Source organism: Sceloporus occidentalis, unplaced genomic scaffold, assembly GCF_023333645.1.
Source record: "Sceloporus occidentalis isolate IW3139 unplaced genomic scaffold, rSceOcc1.0.p SCAF_3, whole genome shotgun sequence".
In the NCBI taxonomy this organism is placed as follows: Eukaryota; Metazoa; Chordata; class Lepidosauria; order Squamata; family Phrynosomatidae; genus Sceloporus; species Sceloporus occidentalis.
The window spans coordinates 54,917,043-54,935,370 of record NW_028316983.1 but is presented as its reverse complement, the minus strand read 5'-3'; the positions used below and the strand labels follow the sequence as shown (position 1 = coordinate 54,935,370).

General features: G+C 41.0%; 1 protein-coding gene across 6 annotated transcripts; it reads left to right on the top strand.

Annotated features, from left to right (window-relative positions):
• The first annotated feature begins 463 nt into the window (after window positions 1–463).
• On the top strand, window positions 464–16,934 carry LOC149315942 (complement decay-accelerating factor transmembrane isoform-like). 6 transcript variants are annotated; one of them, XR_016280419.1, is made up of 12 exons: window positions 464–545; window positions 3,094–3,282; window positions 6,081–6,269; window positions 8,099–8,198; window positions 8,866–8,951; window positions 10,313–10,372; window positions 11,967–12,026; window positions 12,525–12,569; window positions 13,593–13,622; window positions 14,814–14,882; window positions 15,381–15,465; window positions 16,154–16,934. XR_016280419.1 is itself a non-coding variant. In XM_089514460.1 (11 exons), exons 1-11 carry the CDS (start codon window positions 473–475, stop codon window positions 15,395–15,397), a joined length of 918 nt encoding a protein of 305 aa, XP_089370586.1. In that variant the 5' UTR covers window positions 464–472; the 3' UTR covers window positions 15,398–16,934. The 6 variants fall into 6 exon arrangements, 1 of the variants encoding a protein (XP_089370586.1); XR_016280423.1 differs by lacking the exon at window positions 464–545 and adding an exon at window positions 2,713–2,943; XR_016280420.1 differs by lacking the exon at window positions 10,313–10,372.
• Window positions 16,935–18,328: the final 1,394 nt, after the last annotated feature.

Genomic DNA, 18,328 nt, shown 5'->3' with positions numbered 1-18,328 from the left:
GAAGACTATAAATATCTCACAAAATTACAATGCCCAGAATTCCATTGCATGAAGCCACTGCAGTTAAGGTGGTGCCAAACCAGATTATTTCTGCAGTCTGGATGCAGCCCGTGCTGATTTTAGTAGTCTCCTAGGTCAATAACACACTTGCAGAGATAATCCAGTTCGAGGCTGCTTTAACTGCCCTGGATCAGTGCTAGAGAATCCTGGGAATTGTAATTTATTGTGGCACCAGAGCTCTCTGACAGAGGAAGCTAAATGTTTCAGAAAACTACAGTTCCCAGAAGTGTTTTGGACCCTAAATTTCCCTGTAGAGTATTAGAAGTCGGCCCACTATGATGTACCTGGAGGGTTAAGCCCCGCCCCCAGCCTTGGTCCCTCCCCTCCCATTCTAAGCCCCGCCCCTTAACATCTCACCTGCATCCGAAGCCTCCATCAGTTGAAAAGGCTGTTTGGAGGCCAGGAATGCTCAATGTCAGGATCCTTCTTGCCCAGTTGGTACCAGTCACTCTTGGTGTTTTTCTCGCTCCTCTACCGGATTCAAGGTAAGTCGCCAATGTGGTGTAGAGGTTGGAGCATTTGACTAGGGCCTCATTCACACTACATAATAAAACGATTTTTGAGTTGCACTGATGGAGCGATTTAGCACCGAATAAATGTTCACACTGTTCAAACAGCGATCATATCTGCCCATTTCAATTTACTCCACTTTGTATTCACATTTATCAATAGAATCGAATCAAAATGGAGTTGCATCACAGGAGTGACTAGGCCACAGGGAACCGAATCCAATCAACAGTGCGTTCACATTTGCGCTGAATCAGTTCATTTAAAAAGATGCTGGGAATGTTGCGGATTCAGAACAACCAGTTTAACTGGGTTTAGCGTTGTGCCCCCCCCCCCCCCCAGAAACTGCATCAGAAATTCAGCACAAGTGCGAACAAGGGCCCATTAAACTGGTTTACACCGGTTTAAAAAACGGTTTATTATGTAGTGTGAATGAGGCCTAGGACTGGACTGGACAGGGTTCGAATACCGCCTCGGCCATAGAAACCCCTTGGGTGACCTTGGACAAGTCACACTCTCTGAGTTTCAGGGGATGGCGATGGTAAACCTCCTCTGAACAAATCTTGCCAAGAAAACCCCATGGTAGATTTGCCTTTGGGTCACCATAAGTCAGAAATGACTTGAAGGCACAGAAGAACAACAATACCTTCTCATTTGATGTGTGTGTACCTTACAAAGAGGAGACTAATTCTAATTCCAGCACCTTGCTACTTGTTCATTGCTTGTCAATTCTGAATATTCGTTTGATTGTGGACTCTTGGAAATAGTGGTAGTGGTACTGTACACCTGGTTATCAAGAAGACTCAACTGCACACAAAAAGGATGAAAGATTTTCAGAAGAAGAAAATAATTGAGAAAAAAAAATTATGTTCTACCATAAGTCCGAAATAACTTGGGGGCACACAACAGCAACAGCAATAACCTCAAGTCATTTCAGAGTGATGACCCTAAAGCAAGCCTGCTGTGGGGGTCTTCTTGATGAGATTTGTTCATAGGGTATTGCCCTTGCCTTCCTCAAAGGCTGGGCATTTGCTCAGGGCCACCCAGTGTTTTTCCATGGCCAAACAAAGATTCGAACTCTAGTCACTCAGAATTCTAGTCCAACACTCAACTATGCACCATGTTGGCTTGAAGTGATGACTTACTCTCAATCAGGGTTGGCCCTACCATATAGGCGACCTAGGCAGTCGCCTGGGGCACAAAAAGACCAGGGGCACAATTTGTGCCCCTCTGCATGCACGTGCGCGCGTGCACGCACGCAGCCCCGTCCCAGCCCAGGGCACCCACTCTTCTCCTGCTGCCCTGGGCCTGACTCAGGGGAAGCAGGGGCTGGTGCTTGGCTGGAGCGCAGCTCTAGCCCCGCTCCCAGCAGAGCAGTAGGAGATGTGACTTTGGCGCCCTGGGAGCCGGAGCTGCGCTCGTGCATGCTCCCAAGCGCCCTCTCCAGCCACCCGCGGGGAGGAAGGGATGGGGGGCGCCTCCGCCTCCTCCCTTTCTTCCCGCAGGTGCAGCCACCTGCGGGGAGCAAGGGATGGGGGCGCCTCCTCCTCCTCCCTTCCTTCCCGCGGGTGCAGCCACCCATGAGGGATGGTGGGGGCGCCTCCTCCTCCTCCTTTCCTTCCTGTGGGTGCAGCTACCTGCGAGGAGGAAGGGACGGGGGGGGGGCGCCTTCTTCTTCCTTCCTTCCAGCAGGTAGAGCCACCCGCGAGGAGGAAGGGACGGGGGGGTGCCTCCTCCTCTTCCTTCCTTCCCGCGGGTGCAGCCACCCATGAGGAGGAAGGGACGGGGCACCTCCTCCTTCTCCCTTCTCGCGGGTGCAGCCACCCACGGGGAGGAAGGGATGGGGGGCACCTCGTCCTTCTACCTTCCTTCCCACGGGTGCAGCCACCCGCGGGGAAGGAAGGGACAGGGGGCCGCCTCCCCCTCTTCTCCCCGGGGCTTCCAGGCAACTGCGGGGAGAAGGGGGTGGGACTACAAGCCCCAGCGGGCTTTGCGGCAGGAAGTCCCGCCCCTTTTCCCTCAGCAGCCTCCCTAATTGGTTGGAAGGCTGGGAAGGGGCGGGACTTCCAGCCGCAATGCCCGCTGGGGATTGTAGGTGGCCGGGGGGGGCGCCAAAGTATTTCTCGCCTAGGGTGGCCAAATATCTAGACCCTGCCCTGCTCTCAATTGAGAGTAATTGGATTTAGGCCAAGGGTAGAGATAAGGCTGACCTTGAGATGTTGATGAACTGCCAAGTCCCAGAATTCCTCACCACTGACCAGCCTGGCTAGAGCTGCTGAGATCTGCAGTTCAACAATACCTTGGAGGGCCACATGATTTCCACCTGTCATATAAATCATAGAATTTGTATGAATTCATTGAAACCGGATGCTTAGGGTATGCTTTGCAATTGTTATTAAAATAAACACACAAAAATAATATTTGAAAATCAAATATTTGAATATATATAATTCAAATATATTTGAATATTAGAAAATCAAAACCAGTTATGCACTGATTGAGATCAATGTTTTCTGTTCCTTGTAGGTGATTGTGGACCTCCACCAAAACTGAGCAATGCTGTTCCTTATAACAGAGTTGATGCAGAAAGATTCCGCCCCATGGAATCAGTAACCTACAAATGTCTAGATGGTTTTTATAATGTTCATGGAAAACTAGATATTGTAACATGCCTTTCAGATTCAACTTGGAGCCCCATAGAAGAGTTTTGTGAACGTAAGTTTTATTTTATTTTTTCAGTGTGCTGATTCTTACTATATTACTAGCTGTTTACCAAAAAAAAGAGGTAAAATATATGCAAGACTTGCAAAACTCTACTTATAAGAAGTATGCAGAGATCTTCTAATAAATTATTGTTAGTTTTTGGATCGATGATGACAATCTATGGCAGGAATCCTGTTTTCAGGGTTCTGAAACACACTGCAGAAATAATCCAGTTTGAAACCAAGAATGAAAAAGATCACTGGAAAAACATGTTTATATATGCTTGTGTTTAACTTTTTTTTTTTTATGAATTTATGAAATAAAAACTCAAGTAAGAAGGGAAAAAACTCAAGAGAGAAGCACAAAATCAATCAGCCGAATAAAAATGGAAATAACATGAGGCTTAAGAGCAATTATTGTTATGTGTCTTCAAGCCATTGCCAGCTTATGGTGCTCATAAAGTAAACATATCATGGGAGTTTCTTGGAAAGATTTGTTCATTGCCTTTCTCTGAAGCTGAGAGAATGTGACTTGCCCATGATCCCACAATAGGTTTCCATGGCTGAGCTGGGATCTGATCACCCAGATTTCTAGTTCAACATGCATACCAGTGTACTGTTTCCCAGATCTCCCAGGTTTCTAGTCCAATGAGAAGTCGAAGACTTTCATGGCCGGCATCCATAATTTTTGTGGGTTTTTCGGGCCACATAGCCCAAAAAATCCACAAAAACTATTTTTAGTCCAACATGCAAAACAGTGTACACTACTGTCTCTCCAAGAGCAATGTACATAGGAATAAGAAAGCCCTGAGGAAATAGAAGAGTCTTTGTCTTTCTCCAGTTTCATCAGATGTTCTCTGATGAGAGCATTTCAGAGCTTGGAGTACTAACGGAGAGTAGAATATTTCCAGTAGGCACAGTCACATCTCAGATGACAAAAGCAGCAGGGGAAAAAAAGGTTTCTATTGTGGAGTTAAGTATGTGGGCAGACACATCTGGAGAGTAGTGGTCTTCCAGATGTCTCCCTTCCAAGACATGAAGTGATTTAGTGGGCAATCCCAGCACTTTGATTTGAATCCAGAAATTGACCAAGACTCACCACAGGTAGTAGAATAGGGATAATACAATCACAGTCCCCAATCCCAATCTATACACTTGCAGTTGTGTTTTGGATTTGCTTCATTTTCTGAGGTTGAATCTGCACTGCAGAATTAATGCAGTTTGACACCGTTTTAACTGCCATGGCTCAAAGGTATGGAATTCTGGGATATGTAGTTTTGTGAGCTATTACTTTTCTCTGTACCATCGTTAAATTGTCCACTGTTGGGAAGCACTGTTTTAACCATAGGCCACGTGTTTCCTTTTGATTAGTTTGTAGCCTGAGTTGAAAGTGTGGCTAATACTGCCAATGTGTGTCAGTTAGGGTTGCCATAACTGTCAATCTCCAAACCAGGACAAATGTAAAAAATGTAGGACAAATGTAGGACAAATTTTGCCCCCAAATGTAGGACACACGAACAACTAAAAAAATATTAATAATTTTAAAAATCATTAATATAAACACATGTTTCTTAGGCATGCTCAAAATGGAGGACATTTTGGCATTATTCCTAGACAGATGGCAGAAATGTACTTCCCTTTCTAGCCAAACACCTCCCCCCACATTCCAAAACACACACAACAGCATATTTGGGCATTTAACATAGCATTATTTAACATGGCCTCTTGCATATTTCAGAGGCTTATTGCATAACCAAACCCTTTGGGTTTAACACTTAACATGGTTTAATATGGCTATGCATATTTAACATGTCAAGGTGGTTTAACAAGAAGTGGATTTGCCCTCGGTTTCAGGTTTCATACCCCAACTGTACTTCTCAGAAGTGTGTACTTGGTCAAGGTACTTTGATTTTTCTTCACTGCTCATGAGTTTGTAAAAATCAGAGCAACTTACATTGGCCATGCCTCAGAGGCTTGCTGATATCAATGTCATTATCATCACCATTGTCAAAACAAGGCAGACATGTTAGCATTAAAAGCACAAAAAATACACAAAAAACACACTTTGGAAAGTCACACTCTCTCGCCTTCAGAAAGAGAGGGCACATGCCTCAGAAGGTTGCTGATATCAATATCATCATCATCTTCATCATCATCATCACCACCACCACCACCACCATCACCATCATTGTCAGAACTAGGCAGACTTGTTAGCACTAAAAGCACAAAAAATACACCAAAAGCACACTGGGGGGGGGGAACACTTAGAAAATGGCCACCCACCTCCACCTCCTCCTCCTCCTCGGCGCCATGTGACACCAGAAAAGGGCCCTTTCCCCTCCCCCTGGCCCATAGGCCTACTCTCTGTCCTCCTCCTCTGCCTCCGCCTCCACCTCCTCCTCCTCACAAGCTTTGCCTCCTCCTTGAGGCTGGCCAATGGCAGACTAGTGCTGGAAACAGCCCCGTCCCCACTGTTCTGCCATTGGTCAGCCAGCCTCAAAGGGACGAGCTCCTCTTTTTAGCCCTGTGTGCAGCTGCGTGAAGGTGGAGGAGGAGGAGGATGACCAGCCACCTGCATTAGTGGCCGTGACGATGGCCGTATGAGCGGGGCCGGGCCAGGGGCTGGGCCCAAACCCGGGAATTGGCGGCAACTGGACGGGACTGTCCCAGAACCATCAAAAACGGGACAGTCCCGGCTGCTGGCGGGATATGGCATTCGTAATGTCAGTGCATCATATAAAAGGTGAAGTCTTTCTTTTATAGTCCTTATTAGCAGAGTCTGTTATGTCTTCTGTCTCCTTTTGTTGCCAGGCGTCTGCAGTAGGCCGCCAAGGTTCAGATTTGCTAAAGTAAAGGCTGGAGAGTTTAAATCTTATTATACTGCAAAGACCAGAGTGGCATATGTTTGTCGCCCAGGTTATGACACCATCCCTGGAATCAATTATGTTATTACTTGCCTTGAGAATTACACCTGGACAGTGCTCCCAGTTTTTTGTAAAGGTCAGTATTTTATTCTCTAAATTACCTTCAAGATTACCACAGCATTTCAGCTTGCAAATGACTTCAAAAGGGTATGATGCTCAGTAGATAGATTATTTTGATAAACTCTGTAGAGATTGTATTTTTGAGGAATATAAGTGATTTAGGCACAGAGATACAATAAGTTTTTATTTCCTTTTCATTTAGTTGGCATAATCTATTCTGCTTGTATCTTTTTGTGATCATATTTTGTTGTTATTGTTAGCCATCAAGTCAACTTTGACATAGTGAACTTATGAATGAGAGGCCTCCAAGGACCCCAATAATCAACTGCCTTGTTCTGGTCTTGCAGACTTAGGCTTGGTTGAATCAATCCGCCTGTAGTGTGGGCTTTCTCTTTTCCTACTGCCTTCTGAGCGTCAAAGTTTTTTTCTGACAAGTCAGGTTGTTTCACCCTCAGTGTAGTCAACTTGACTTCTAGTGAGAGTTCAAGCCTAATTTGCTCTAAGATCCATTTATTTGTCTTTCTTAGCAGTCCATGGTATCTATAGAACTCTCCTCCATCTTCCATTTCAAAGGAGTTGATTTTCTTCCTGTTAGCTTTCTTCACTGTCCAGCTTTCATACTCCTATACAGAAAGTATACCCATATACTTTGTTGTTGTTAACTGCCCTTGAGTCAGCCCCCACTCATGGTGACCCTGTGGATGATACATTTCCAGGCCCCCCTGTCCTCTACTGCTCTGGACAAGTCCTGTAGATTCATGCCTGTGACCTCCATGATTGTGTCTATCCATCTGGCATGTGGTTTGCCCCTCTTTCTACTGCCCTCCACCTTTCCAAGCAAATTAATGTCTTTTTGAGTGAATCATGACTTCTCATAGTGTGTATAAAATATGACAAGCTTCAGTTCCATCAAATGAGCTTACAGAAAGTGGACATATTATGGCATGGATAACTCAGATAATTCTGCTATGAACTGTCCAAGCATCTCAGATTGAGGCAAGAACACCAGTTAAAATGTCCAAATAAATGAAATTGACAAATATTCTGACAATATTGATCCAAATAGCTTTTTTGTTTTTGAATATGGCATACATTGCCAAAGGAACACCAACATCCAAAACCAATCTCATGAAACATCAGGACAAAAACAAAACAAACAAACCAAAAAGGAAAAAAAAAGGTCAGGAATTGTACTTGAGGTCCTTAATTTTAGAGAATTGAAATGCATTCAGCTCTTTATTAATTACAACAAAAAGGACAAAAGTGATTGGTCTGTGAATATTCTGTCTAGATTGTTGTTTTAAAAAAAGAAAAGGAAGGAAGAAATTCCTTTCAGCTTTAAGAGCAACTATGGCGTGTTACAGACCACCCAAAAGTGGGCGGTCTGGCGCCGGCTCCATTAGCTACGCCGAGAAGCCCCAGCGGCCAGATCGCGAGGCTTCCTGGTGCAGCTAAAAAGGAGTGCCGAAACGGCGCTCCTTTTTGGGCCCTGGAAGTGGCGCCGCAAGGTGCGAGGCACACTCGCGGTGTCACTTCCGCCACGCGCACATCTGGATGCTGTGCATCCAAGACGGAAATATGGCAGCAACCATGTGGATGGGCACTGCCATTTAGTACGCGCTCTGCGTGTCCTAGGACGTGCGGAGCACATACTAAATGGCGGTGTGTAACCCGCCTTACCTAACATTTTAGGGCACTGGTTCATGAGAAGGGAAGAAGAGCCTAATTTTTCCTTGTGGCTCTTTGAATCTGGCCAGGGCTGAGTAAATTAGATTAGATTCTTTGCCTATTAATGCATTATACTTATAACTTCTGCATGTTTCTTCTCAATGTTGTTTTTGATAGGAAAATCATGTGGGGATCCAGGAAAACCAGAAAATGGTGAAGCTGTTATTCTAACTGATCTTTTGTATTTGGCAAAAGTAAATTTCTTCTGTGAGGAAGGGTGTGTATTGACTAAGCACTGTTTTTTAAAAAATAATTATGTTGTAAAATGTCTGGATTAGATCTGGATTTAATCAAGACTAGAATAGAACCACTGAAATTAATATAGATTGATAGAGAACCGGGGGGGGGGGGGAGAGGAATCCATGGTCTGACAACTTTTTAAAAACCCACTTTGTAGGAAAGGTTTGACAATGCCACCATTGATCCCTGGTTTTCTGCTTGCAGTAGACTAGTGAGTGAAGGCAGGAAAATTAAGAAAGATTAAGAAGATTCTCCTGTGACGGAGAAATGTTTTACAGTTGACCCTCTCCATCCACAGATTCAACCAGCCACAGCTTGAAAATAATTTTTTCTAAATATTAATTCCTAAAAGCAATCCTTGATTTTACTATTTAATGTTTTTTTAAAATAAGAGTTTAAGTGAAGTGTCTTAAACTCCAGGTAAATCTACACACACCAACATTTTAATATAGGGGCAAGTAAATCTTGGAAAAATGGGACACACAAACTCTTACATATTTGCATTTAATCTGTCCATAAACAAAAGCCTTAACATTCCTTAATCCATTCATTTCTTAATAAAATAAATCTAGGATTTTAAAGGAGCTATAGAAAAATAAGGTAAGAACATCTTCTCTTACATTCCATGCTTTCTATTTCTCCAGGTACAGATTAATTGGATTGTCTTCTATCCAGTGTGTGCTGAAGGGAGATGGAGTTGAATGGCAATCAAAACCTCCAGAATGTCAACGTAAGAGTCTCTTTCAAAAAACTGGTTAAAGCTGGCATGGGGGGCATGTTTTATGAGCTTTTCTCATGTGGTCCTGAGCTCTAACCACAATACTGGTGCTAAGAAGAGTGGCATTTCTGACTTAGATTTGACCCAAGATTTGAACAAAACAGGTTTGAGGGGCCACTGCTAGCTCTAGAGTTACACTTTGCTGATTTTTATATAAAACTTACTGAAATTTAAAGTAATGTCACAGGCTTTCATGTTTGAGTTAAACAGAACAATTAATGATAAGTACACTACTGCTAGATTGGTCAACATTATTTTACCAGTACAAACAGGAAATACCTCTTTAAAAAGGTATGTTTCTAACATGAAATGGAATGATACTACCATGAGTGCATGCCTTGATCACTGAAATGTGGTTGCTACTGGTGTAATATGCTCATAGTAGGCCATTCTAGTGAGCTGCTCAGCTATTGCATTCAGCAGTTGCAACAGCTTCCAAACCAGCCTAAGTGCAGTTCAAAAGAGTGAAATGCAGGAAATCAAAAGCTGAGATTATCAATGCATGGGTATCTTATGGCCAACCCAAAGAGGAGTCACCAATGGTTCCCTTTTGTTGTGGAGAGAAGTAACAAGTGGGGTGCCACAAGGTTCCTTTTTGGGTCCAATATTGTTCAGCTCCTTTATAAATTATTTGAATGATGGAATAGAGATGATCATCAGATTTGCAGATAACACCATAGTAGAGAGGATAGCTGCCCCAGAAGACAGAAATAAGATTTTAAAAAATAACTTTAAAAGAATTTGAGAACTGGGCCAAAATTAATACAATGAATTTCATCAGGGACAATGTAAGATACTACATCTGGGCATGAAAAATGAAATGTCCAAATATAGGATGAGTAATACCTGGCTTGAAAGCAGCACATGTGTAATGGATGTAAGGGTCTTAGTAGACCACTAGCTAAACATTGGCCAACAGTGTGATGCAATAGCCAAAAAAGCCAGCACAATTCTAGGCTCCATCAACAACAGAATAGTGCCCAGATCAATGGAAGTGGTAGTATTCAGCTTTGATCAGTTCTCACCTGGAATACTGTATCCAGTTCTGGGCACCAGAATGATAGTGACAAGCTGGAACATGTCCAGAGAAAAGGTCTAGAAACTACGTCTCATGAGGAAAGACATAGGGAGCTGGGTATATTCAGCTTGGAGAAAAGAAGACTTTAGAAGTGTTCTACTAAGGAAAACTAATTTGTATCAGTCTCTCACAAATATCACATAAATTATTTGACTCCTAGGATTTTGAGAGAGATCATTAATGCATTAGTCACCAGCATATGAAAGTCAATATGTACTTGTTTCTTGTTATGCAGGGCCAACAGGGCCAACCATAAGGCCAACCTCTAAGAAGATCACCATTAGTCCTAAAACTGGTAAACAAATGCTGCTCACTTCTGTCCTTCTCCAGTATCCTGTATCCAGTTTGTTCCTACTCTTTCTTAAGCTTTTACTCATTTTTCAGCATGTCTTCCTCACTACTGCTTTCCCTTTTCCTTCTTCTGTGTGTCCTCTCCACTTCTCCATGTGTCTCTAGGCTTGTGTGATTCCATCATTCTGCACAGATAGATCTATCTTTCCTGTGTATGCCTTTGTTACACAAAGCAGCTTCCTCTGTCTCCTCCTGTTTCCCTGTCCAGTTCTCTGCTATATATAGCACTCACTACCATAGATGCCATCTGATAGAAAAGATAACAGAGGAGGCAGCGACAGGAGAAACAATGCAGCGAAGGAAGGAGTTTACCGCATGTACTTTTTACACCGTCCCGGGCACAAGACAGGATCGGGCTGTAACAGGTTAAAACTGATTTTTCTCGCTCACAAAATTGCTGTTGTGCTGCCTCCCGACCATCACCCATCCTCCAGCAGAGCTCTGGCAGCTTCCATAGTATCAAAATTGGCCACCAGAGCACTGCTGGAGGATGAGGGATGGTCAAGCGGCAGCACACCAGCAATTTTGCATATGGTAAAATCAGTTTTAACCCATTCCAGCCAGATCCCATCCCATGCCTGGGTCGACATGACATTCAATAAACTTCAAAAACACAGAGCCTTCCCCATATTGTTCCCCAGAAAATGTTTCCAAACTCACAGTAAGTTTTATTGAGAGAAAAGGTAGTTTACATTCTGGTTTAAGTGTTTTCTTACCTTTGAAAAACATTAATATAATTTATATTCATGGATTTATTATCATCTCTGTTGAGGGCAAGTCCTGAGTAACATCCATCATTCTTAGGCTGCAAGGGATATCACTACTTCAGCTGGTCTACTGTCTTTTTGGACATCTTGATCTGTTGGGATTGCACTCTTAATTTTTAACTTAGACTGCTAGCATCCCCACCATCTTTCCTTCCTTTCTGTAGAATGCCTCTTGGCCTCAAATGGGATCCAGAGGCATTTTGGGAGAAGGGATATCATGAGGCATTTCCTCAGGACTTGAAGGTATGTGTTGCCTGTAGATGTGCATTTTTTAAAAATGAATGAGAGGTAGATTAAATTGGCATTTTGTTCTGCTTTATGATGGAAATAATTAGCTTCTAATTTGGTGCTCAGACTGAACCTCAGTATCACACTCACTATTTTGGGCACAGATGTTTGTGACTGGCACTCTACTAAGAAAAACTACCATAGTTTGTATCAGCCTCTCACAAATATCATAAAAATTGTGAAGTCAAAGGCTTTCATGGCTGGCATCCATAGTTTTTATGGGTTTTTTGGGCTATGTGACCATGTTCTATAAGAGTTTATTCCTGACATTTCGCCAACATCAGTGGCTGGCATTCTCTGAAGATGCCAGCCACATATGCTGGAGAAACATCAGGAATAAACTCTTATAGAAAATGGCCACATAGCCCAAAAAACTCACAAAAAACTATCATAAAAATTATTTGGCTCCTAAGCTATTGAGAGAGGTCATCAATGCATTAGTCACCAACATATGAACATTAATATTTGTTTCTTGTTATGCAGGGCAAACAGGGCCAACTATAAGGCCAACCTCTAAGAAGAGCACTACTAGTCCTGAAACTGGTAAACAAATGCTGCTCACTTCTGCCCTTCCCCAGTATCCTCTACCCAGTTTTTTTGTCACACCCCATGCTTTCTTAAGCTCTTACTTACTTTTCAGCATGTCTTCCTGACTACTGCTTTCCCTACTGTATTCCCTCTCCACTTCTTCATGTGTCTCTAGGCTAGTGTGATACTGTCATTCTGCATTTTCTCCATATAGCTCTCTTCCTCCACTTCCTTTTTGGCTGTGGTACTCCATTCTTCATCTACTCCCCCGCCTCATTTTCTGCACAAGTAGAGATATCTTTTTAATTTATATTGCCATATATTAATATATTATAATTAATATATCAATATAGTATAATTAGTATATTATTATATTATAAATAATATAACAATATTATTATATTATTTATAATATAATAATATACTAATTATACTGTATAATATAAAATAATATTGTAATAGTTTAATACAATTTTAATTGTAAAATTTTATAAAACTCTCTGTCTTATACAGGGTCTACCCAGAGTCCAGGTAGAACAGCTCCTAAAACAAAATCAGGTAAAGCTAAAAAGTCGTGGTGCCAAACAACCTTCTTTCTGGATTAATCTTCACCCTTCTAATAAATAAGGCAGAGGGGACACTGAAGGGAGCATTTAGTGTTCTGATTTTCATTATTTGTCCTGAGACTTTCATGTACCGTTAAATTTGGCACATGTGAAAAACTTATCTGGATAAAAAATTATGGTTGGCTTGCTCTTAATCCATAGAGGTCCCAGTGCAGTGCTAGACTTCAATTTGGCTTCTATAAATTAATTTTAACAATATATTTTAGGCTGTAGCCCTATGCCTACTTTCCTGGGGTATGTCCCACTGAAGTAAATAGGGCTTGGAGTGCTGATATTGTATTGACCTGAATTGCTAATATTTTCTGAGTCCATTAATGCATGTAGATGCATCCCTAATAGTTTTCTGGGCCTTTCAATGCATCGAGGAACATCTTTCCAGACGATCATGCCTTTCTCAAGATGCACATGCATGTTGACTTTATATAAAAATTAACGTATGCTGTGTCAATTGGCCTTTTTCTATTATCAAAAGGGAAATTTCTAAAATGGTTCCAGAATGTCAGAGGGAGTGGGGAACAGTGCAGAAGAGGTTTTATGTTTTTTATACTATGTGCCTTCAAGTTGTTTTGGACTCAAGGCAACATTGGCATTTCTTGGCAAGTTTCTTCAGAGTGGATTTTCCATTGCCACCCTCTGAGGCTGAGATAGTATGGTTTCCATTGCCAAGCTAGTGTGGGTCCCATGGCCTAATGGGTTTCCATGGCTGAGCCTGGATCCAAACTCTGATCTCCAGAGTCATAGTACAATGCTCAAACCACTACACCAGGCTGGCTCCTATATGGCTAATCATCATAATCTTTTAAATGAACTACATATTGGGTTTGGAAGTACATCTGAATTCTCATTTTACATATGTTTAATAGCAAGAAAGCCATTCTTCTGCTTGATTTAGAAAAAGAGAGACTCTTTATCTGGTGCTCCATGTGGCTGGAACCATTTTTTTCATTCATTTTAGGAACCAGGAAGACTACAGGAATTGTTGTTGGTAAGTAATTACAGAGTAAGATGATGCAAGAGCAATATACAGCTTTTGCTCTTGTTCTTTAATATTTGATGGAAGCAAACATAGAACACTTAATGTTCTGTGCCCTTTGTCAGTCTCCACTTTGCAGTATAACTACTGCACAAATTGCTGAAGAACTGCTGAAATGGTGCATGTTTTGGGCAAGTGTTCTTGGAGTGCAGGTAGGCTCCAACTGTGAGAGACAAGCTGTGGATCACCACACTATTTGCACTGACATCTAATTTGACTCTGGGAAGATGCAAATAGTTGCATCCAATATAGATTTTCCTTATACTGCAGACAGGCTTCTGATTTTAAAAAGAATGCTAAATTTCCTGCTCAAGATATGGCTGTATCCATATTCACTGTACCTGAGCTAATTCACTTGAGTGGTTTTACTATGCCTTTAAAAAGCTGGATAGCAACTTATTTTACCATGTGTATTGAAAATATTGCTTGGATTAGTAAAGAAGTTAGTAAATTAGGATATGTCCACACTACAGAAATAATCAATTTGAGCCTGCTTTAACTGCCACGGCTCCATGCTTTGGGATCCTGGGATTTGTAGTTTGTGGTGACACCAGAGCTGTCTCTGACAGGGACAACTAAATTTCTCACAAAACTACCAATCCTAGAATTTCATAACATTTCAACAGTGCTGAACTGGATTATTTCTGCAGTGTGGTTGTGGTCATAGTAAGGAGTTTAAACCTGATATGGCTTAATGAACATAGAACAAAATATATTCATAACCTTCATCCTTCCTATTCGAAGGATGGTTGTCAGTGGAAGGATTCCTGTCTCTGCTATGAAGGGAACATATATCTGATGTTAAATTCAGAATCAGAAAATTGGAGGAAGTGTTCAGCTACATGAGACACAGTACTCAATACTGGAGTCAATTATCTGCCTGTCTGCTTCTTTGGTATATGTCCTGAGCAAATGGATGATTCCCTTCCTGCCAGTTTTAGATGTCTTTGTGTTTTTCATGTTTAAATTGTTATATGGCTTGATTCTGCTTCCCCACCCCAACCAACCCAGTTTAGCTTGGACCTACTGTATTGGAAAGTTGCGTTTAAACTTTGGCTTTTCCTGAAATGTAAATCTGTTACTTTTACCTTGTTCTGCATTACTGCAGCATTTCACTGAGTTTCTTTCCTTTTTTTCTTAAAGGAGTTGTGGTTGGCGTTATACTTCTGGCTGCTGCAATTGCTGTATTTATGAAATGCAGATCTTATTACCGTAAGAGAACTTTATGAACAAAAAATAATGCGTCATCCCTAAATTCATCCAGCAATAATTTTATATGCTTTACCACTCAGTCACTAGTATTAGTTCTACTGTCTGAGTAGTAAACTACTACCCACTATTAAACAGTGATCATTACTTTAATAGGTTATTTTCATGAGACCACCATACCTTTCCTGTGCTTTTCAAAGCATATTGGTGTAATCTTATCTGTCATCTTTCTGGGGTATGAGATAGATAAATAAACTGTGCTGGAACATCTAACAAGTTACACTTATGAGTAATTCTGTGCAATTACACTTATATCTATAGAAATAGGAAACAGCTATTTCTCATGGAATTGAAACAGGAGAGAATTATAATGGAACTGCCTTTTGATTTTTTCCCTTTTTCTTTCACATTTTCTTTCACTTTGTTAGATTGTTTTTATTTTAAAAGTCTTTAGCTTTAAGAGAAAGGATCTTCTTTATTTGAAACTGTTTGTATTTATAGGTCCCAATGAATACTGAACATCTTCATATTCCTTTTAAATTTCTTTGAAATGAAAGATTCGCCACTCCAACTGACTCAGTGCTTGGTATGTTTTGATGTCACGGTACCCCTTGAATAACCTATTCAATGCAATTTTATATAATAATATTATTTTAAGCATATAATTAAATATTTACCTCTTTTCTAGATTTTTCCTCTTCTCCCTCACCTCCTATCCTAGATTTCACATGCAGATCTATCCCTTCCAGGACTCAAGAAGCCATCACCACTAGTACCATCATCACTGTCATTGTCATCATCATTATTTATATTCTGCCTCCCGCTATGAAAAAAATTGGAGTCCACCAACCATTGGAGTGTGACTTCTACAGCTGTTACACTTCTAAGATTCCCATGTTGATGCAGAAACTCACATATGATTTTGGATCTAAAGATGGGCTATGGTGGAAATGAATCATTTTAAACATAGTTGGTCTAAACTATTTATGGAACTGTTTCTTTTGTGCTCATCAATTCACTCTGCTTTATATTTAATACTCAGCAGTTAGCATTTTGTAGTATAGTAATTAGACTATTTCTGATTCTGCATGACTGGATATTCCTGTCTGAGCATCTACAGTTTGGTCATCTCTTCAGTGTGAAAGCTGCTAATATTTCTTGCAATAAAAGTTATGTGTGTTGTGGAATGGAATTCACAGGAAGTAAGTGTTGAAATTTCTTTAAGTGAAATATGGAAATATTAATTTGAAATGTATGCTTCGTTGATTCCACAGGAAAACTGACCATCATCCAGGCTGTTCTGATTCTTGGCTGTAGAATAAGAAGAAAGGTGAAGCTATTAAGACCCTGATCTGCTTGCAGTGAATTTCTGATAAGTAGTGCTCCAGTTAAGAACTGGAAATGGGTACTGTATAGCGAATGCTGATGCTTTTCACAATTAAACAAATTGCCTCTACAGAGAGAAGCATTTTGAGCATGAAGCATTTTGAGAGAAGCATTTTGAGCATGGCCCCATAGTTTGACACAGGAGAGGGCTGGTCATATTTCTGCCTTGGAAGTGATGCACTGTCTTATTTTTATATGAAAATGCTACAATGGAAGTCTCATGGGATCTTCTTGGTTATCTATCCTGAAGGCTGCCTATCACAAAATAATCTATTTCGTTTTTCAATGTTTAGGGCAAAGTGAAGGCATGCAAACATAGCTATCCATACTGTCACACTTCTCAGTTCTTCAGGATTTCTCAAGCAGAGCAATAACTATTTCTGTGTGGTTTTAAAAAAACAAAAAAACTAAATTATATCCATTATGTGTTGTGTATCTTTTATTAAGTAACAGAAATAATACAAATGTCAGTGAAACAGAGTGAAGTAACCTATCTTTATCACTGGAATATGGTCCTCAAAAGTGACAGGCTGGAGATCAAAGCATGTTAAAATTAACAAGGTATTTTGCCTATCTGTAAATAGTGTTGTTGTAAATTCCATATTGCCTTGAATAATTTTTTTCTTTGTTGAACGAAAGAAATATAAAGCCTCTATTGAAAGTAAACTACGTTCTTCTGAGAGTACTTGTCAAAATTAAATGAATGCTGAATAAAACATTCCAGGAATTAAGTGAGGCATTCCTTCTCTATTTAAGTTTTGCTCCAGAAACGTACATTGCACCAGTGTTTATGCAGTTGGTACAGGACACCAAATAGTGAGTAGTTCCACAGAAATGCTTCACTATGGGAACACCTACAACAAAGCATTTCAAAATAACTTTGCAAAACCAAAAGACTCAGTCAAGTTTCATTGAACCACAAGAAGGAAGTTCAGGCTAGATTCTCCTCAGGCCACACCTCTAGATCAGTGATTTATACTGTATTGCAAACTAGCTGTTGTACCCAGCATTGCTCAGAAAAAACAGTCATCACAGTTAAAATAATTCAATTTCAATTGCTCAGGAGATCTTGTGATGCCCAAATGTTCCTCATATTGCACATTAGTTTTAATTGCCCTTGAGAGGGCATGTATCCCTCAGGCAACTGCTCTGACACTACCCTGTATAATAAATAATAAAAAGGGGTACTCCTCAAGACCCTCCATGTGAACTGTATGTATACCACATAGCCTGTAGGTTAAGTCAGATCATCCCAGCATGTAACTTCCAAATGTGGTGAAACTCTGTCCAGCTGCTTTTCATATGATGCAGTAACAAAACAGACTGACTTAATTTTATTTAATATATATGAGAAGAGATTCCACAATGTTCCTTCTCCCCCTTCAAAGAATATGCACAGGATAGTTTGATCCTTGATATTGTAGAGGTATTTATACTTAACCGTTTTAGAATCATAGAATCACAGAGTTGGAAGAGACCGCAAGGACCATCCAGTGCAACCCCCTGCCATGCAGGAACTCACAATCAAAGCATCCCTGACAGATGGCCATCCAGCCTCTGTTTAAAGACCTCTAAGGAAGGAGACTCTGCTAAAATGTTCTATCTACAGTATAGGCATTTAATGATAAAACAGCATTTCCCCATAATATACAGAATCTAGACCAGATGGAAGAGAGACGGTGTGGTGGTGTGAAAGTTGAACTATGACTCTGGAGACCAACATTCAATTCCCAGCTCAGCCATGAAACTCATTGGGTGAACTTGGGCAAGTCACATGCTCTCAGCCTCAGGGGAAGGCAAGGACAAACCCCCTCTGAACAACCCTTGCCAAGAAAACCCCATGATAGGTTTGCCTTAGGGTTGCCATAACTTGGAAACAACTTGAAGGCACATAACAACAACAAAACCACTAAGGGAAAAGAATTAGGAGGGAAGTGGTGGGGAAGGATAGGATCAATTGAGAACTGAGAACAAAAGAATGGGCAACATTGTGGCAGATGATGGAACTATTTCTTCTAATTGAAAAGCAGTAAACCTTAGGGCTTTGACAAACCATTGCAAAA

What these genes read in the sequence shown, in the direction of transcription:
- LOC149315942 (XM_089514460.1), top strand. Translation starts at nt 473, where the DNA reads ATGTCAGGATCCTTCTTGCCCAGTTGGTACCAGTCACTCTTGGTGTTT. An exon ending in GCTCCCAGTTTTTTGTAAAG is followed by an intron (nt 6,270 to 8,098) that starts GTCAGTATTTTA and finishes TGTTTTTGATAG; the next exon opens with GAAAATCATGTGGGGATCCA. An exon ending in AATTTCTTCTGTGAGGAAGG is followed by an intron (nt 8,199 to 8,865) that starts GTGTGTATTGAC and finishes CTATTTCTCCAG; the next exon opens with GTACAGATTAATTGGATTGT.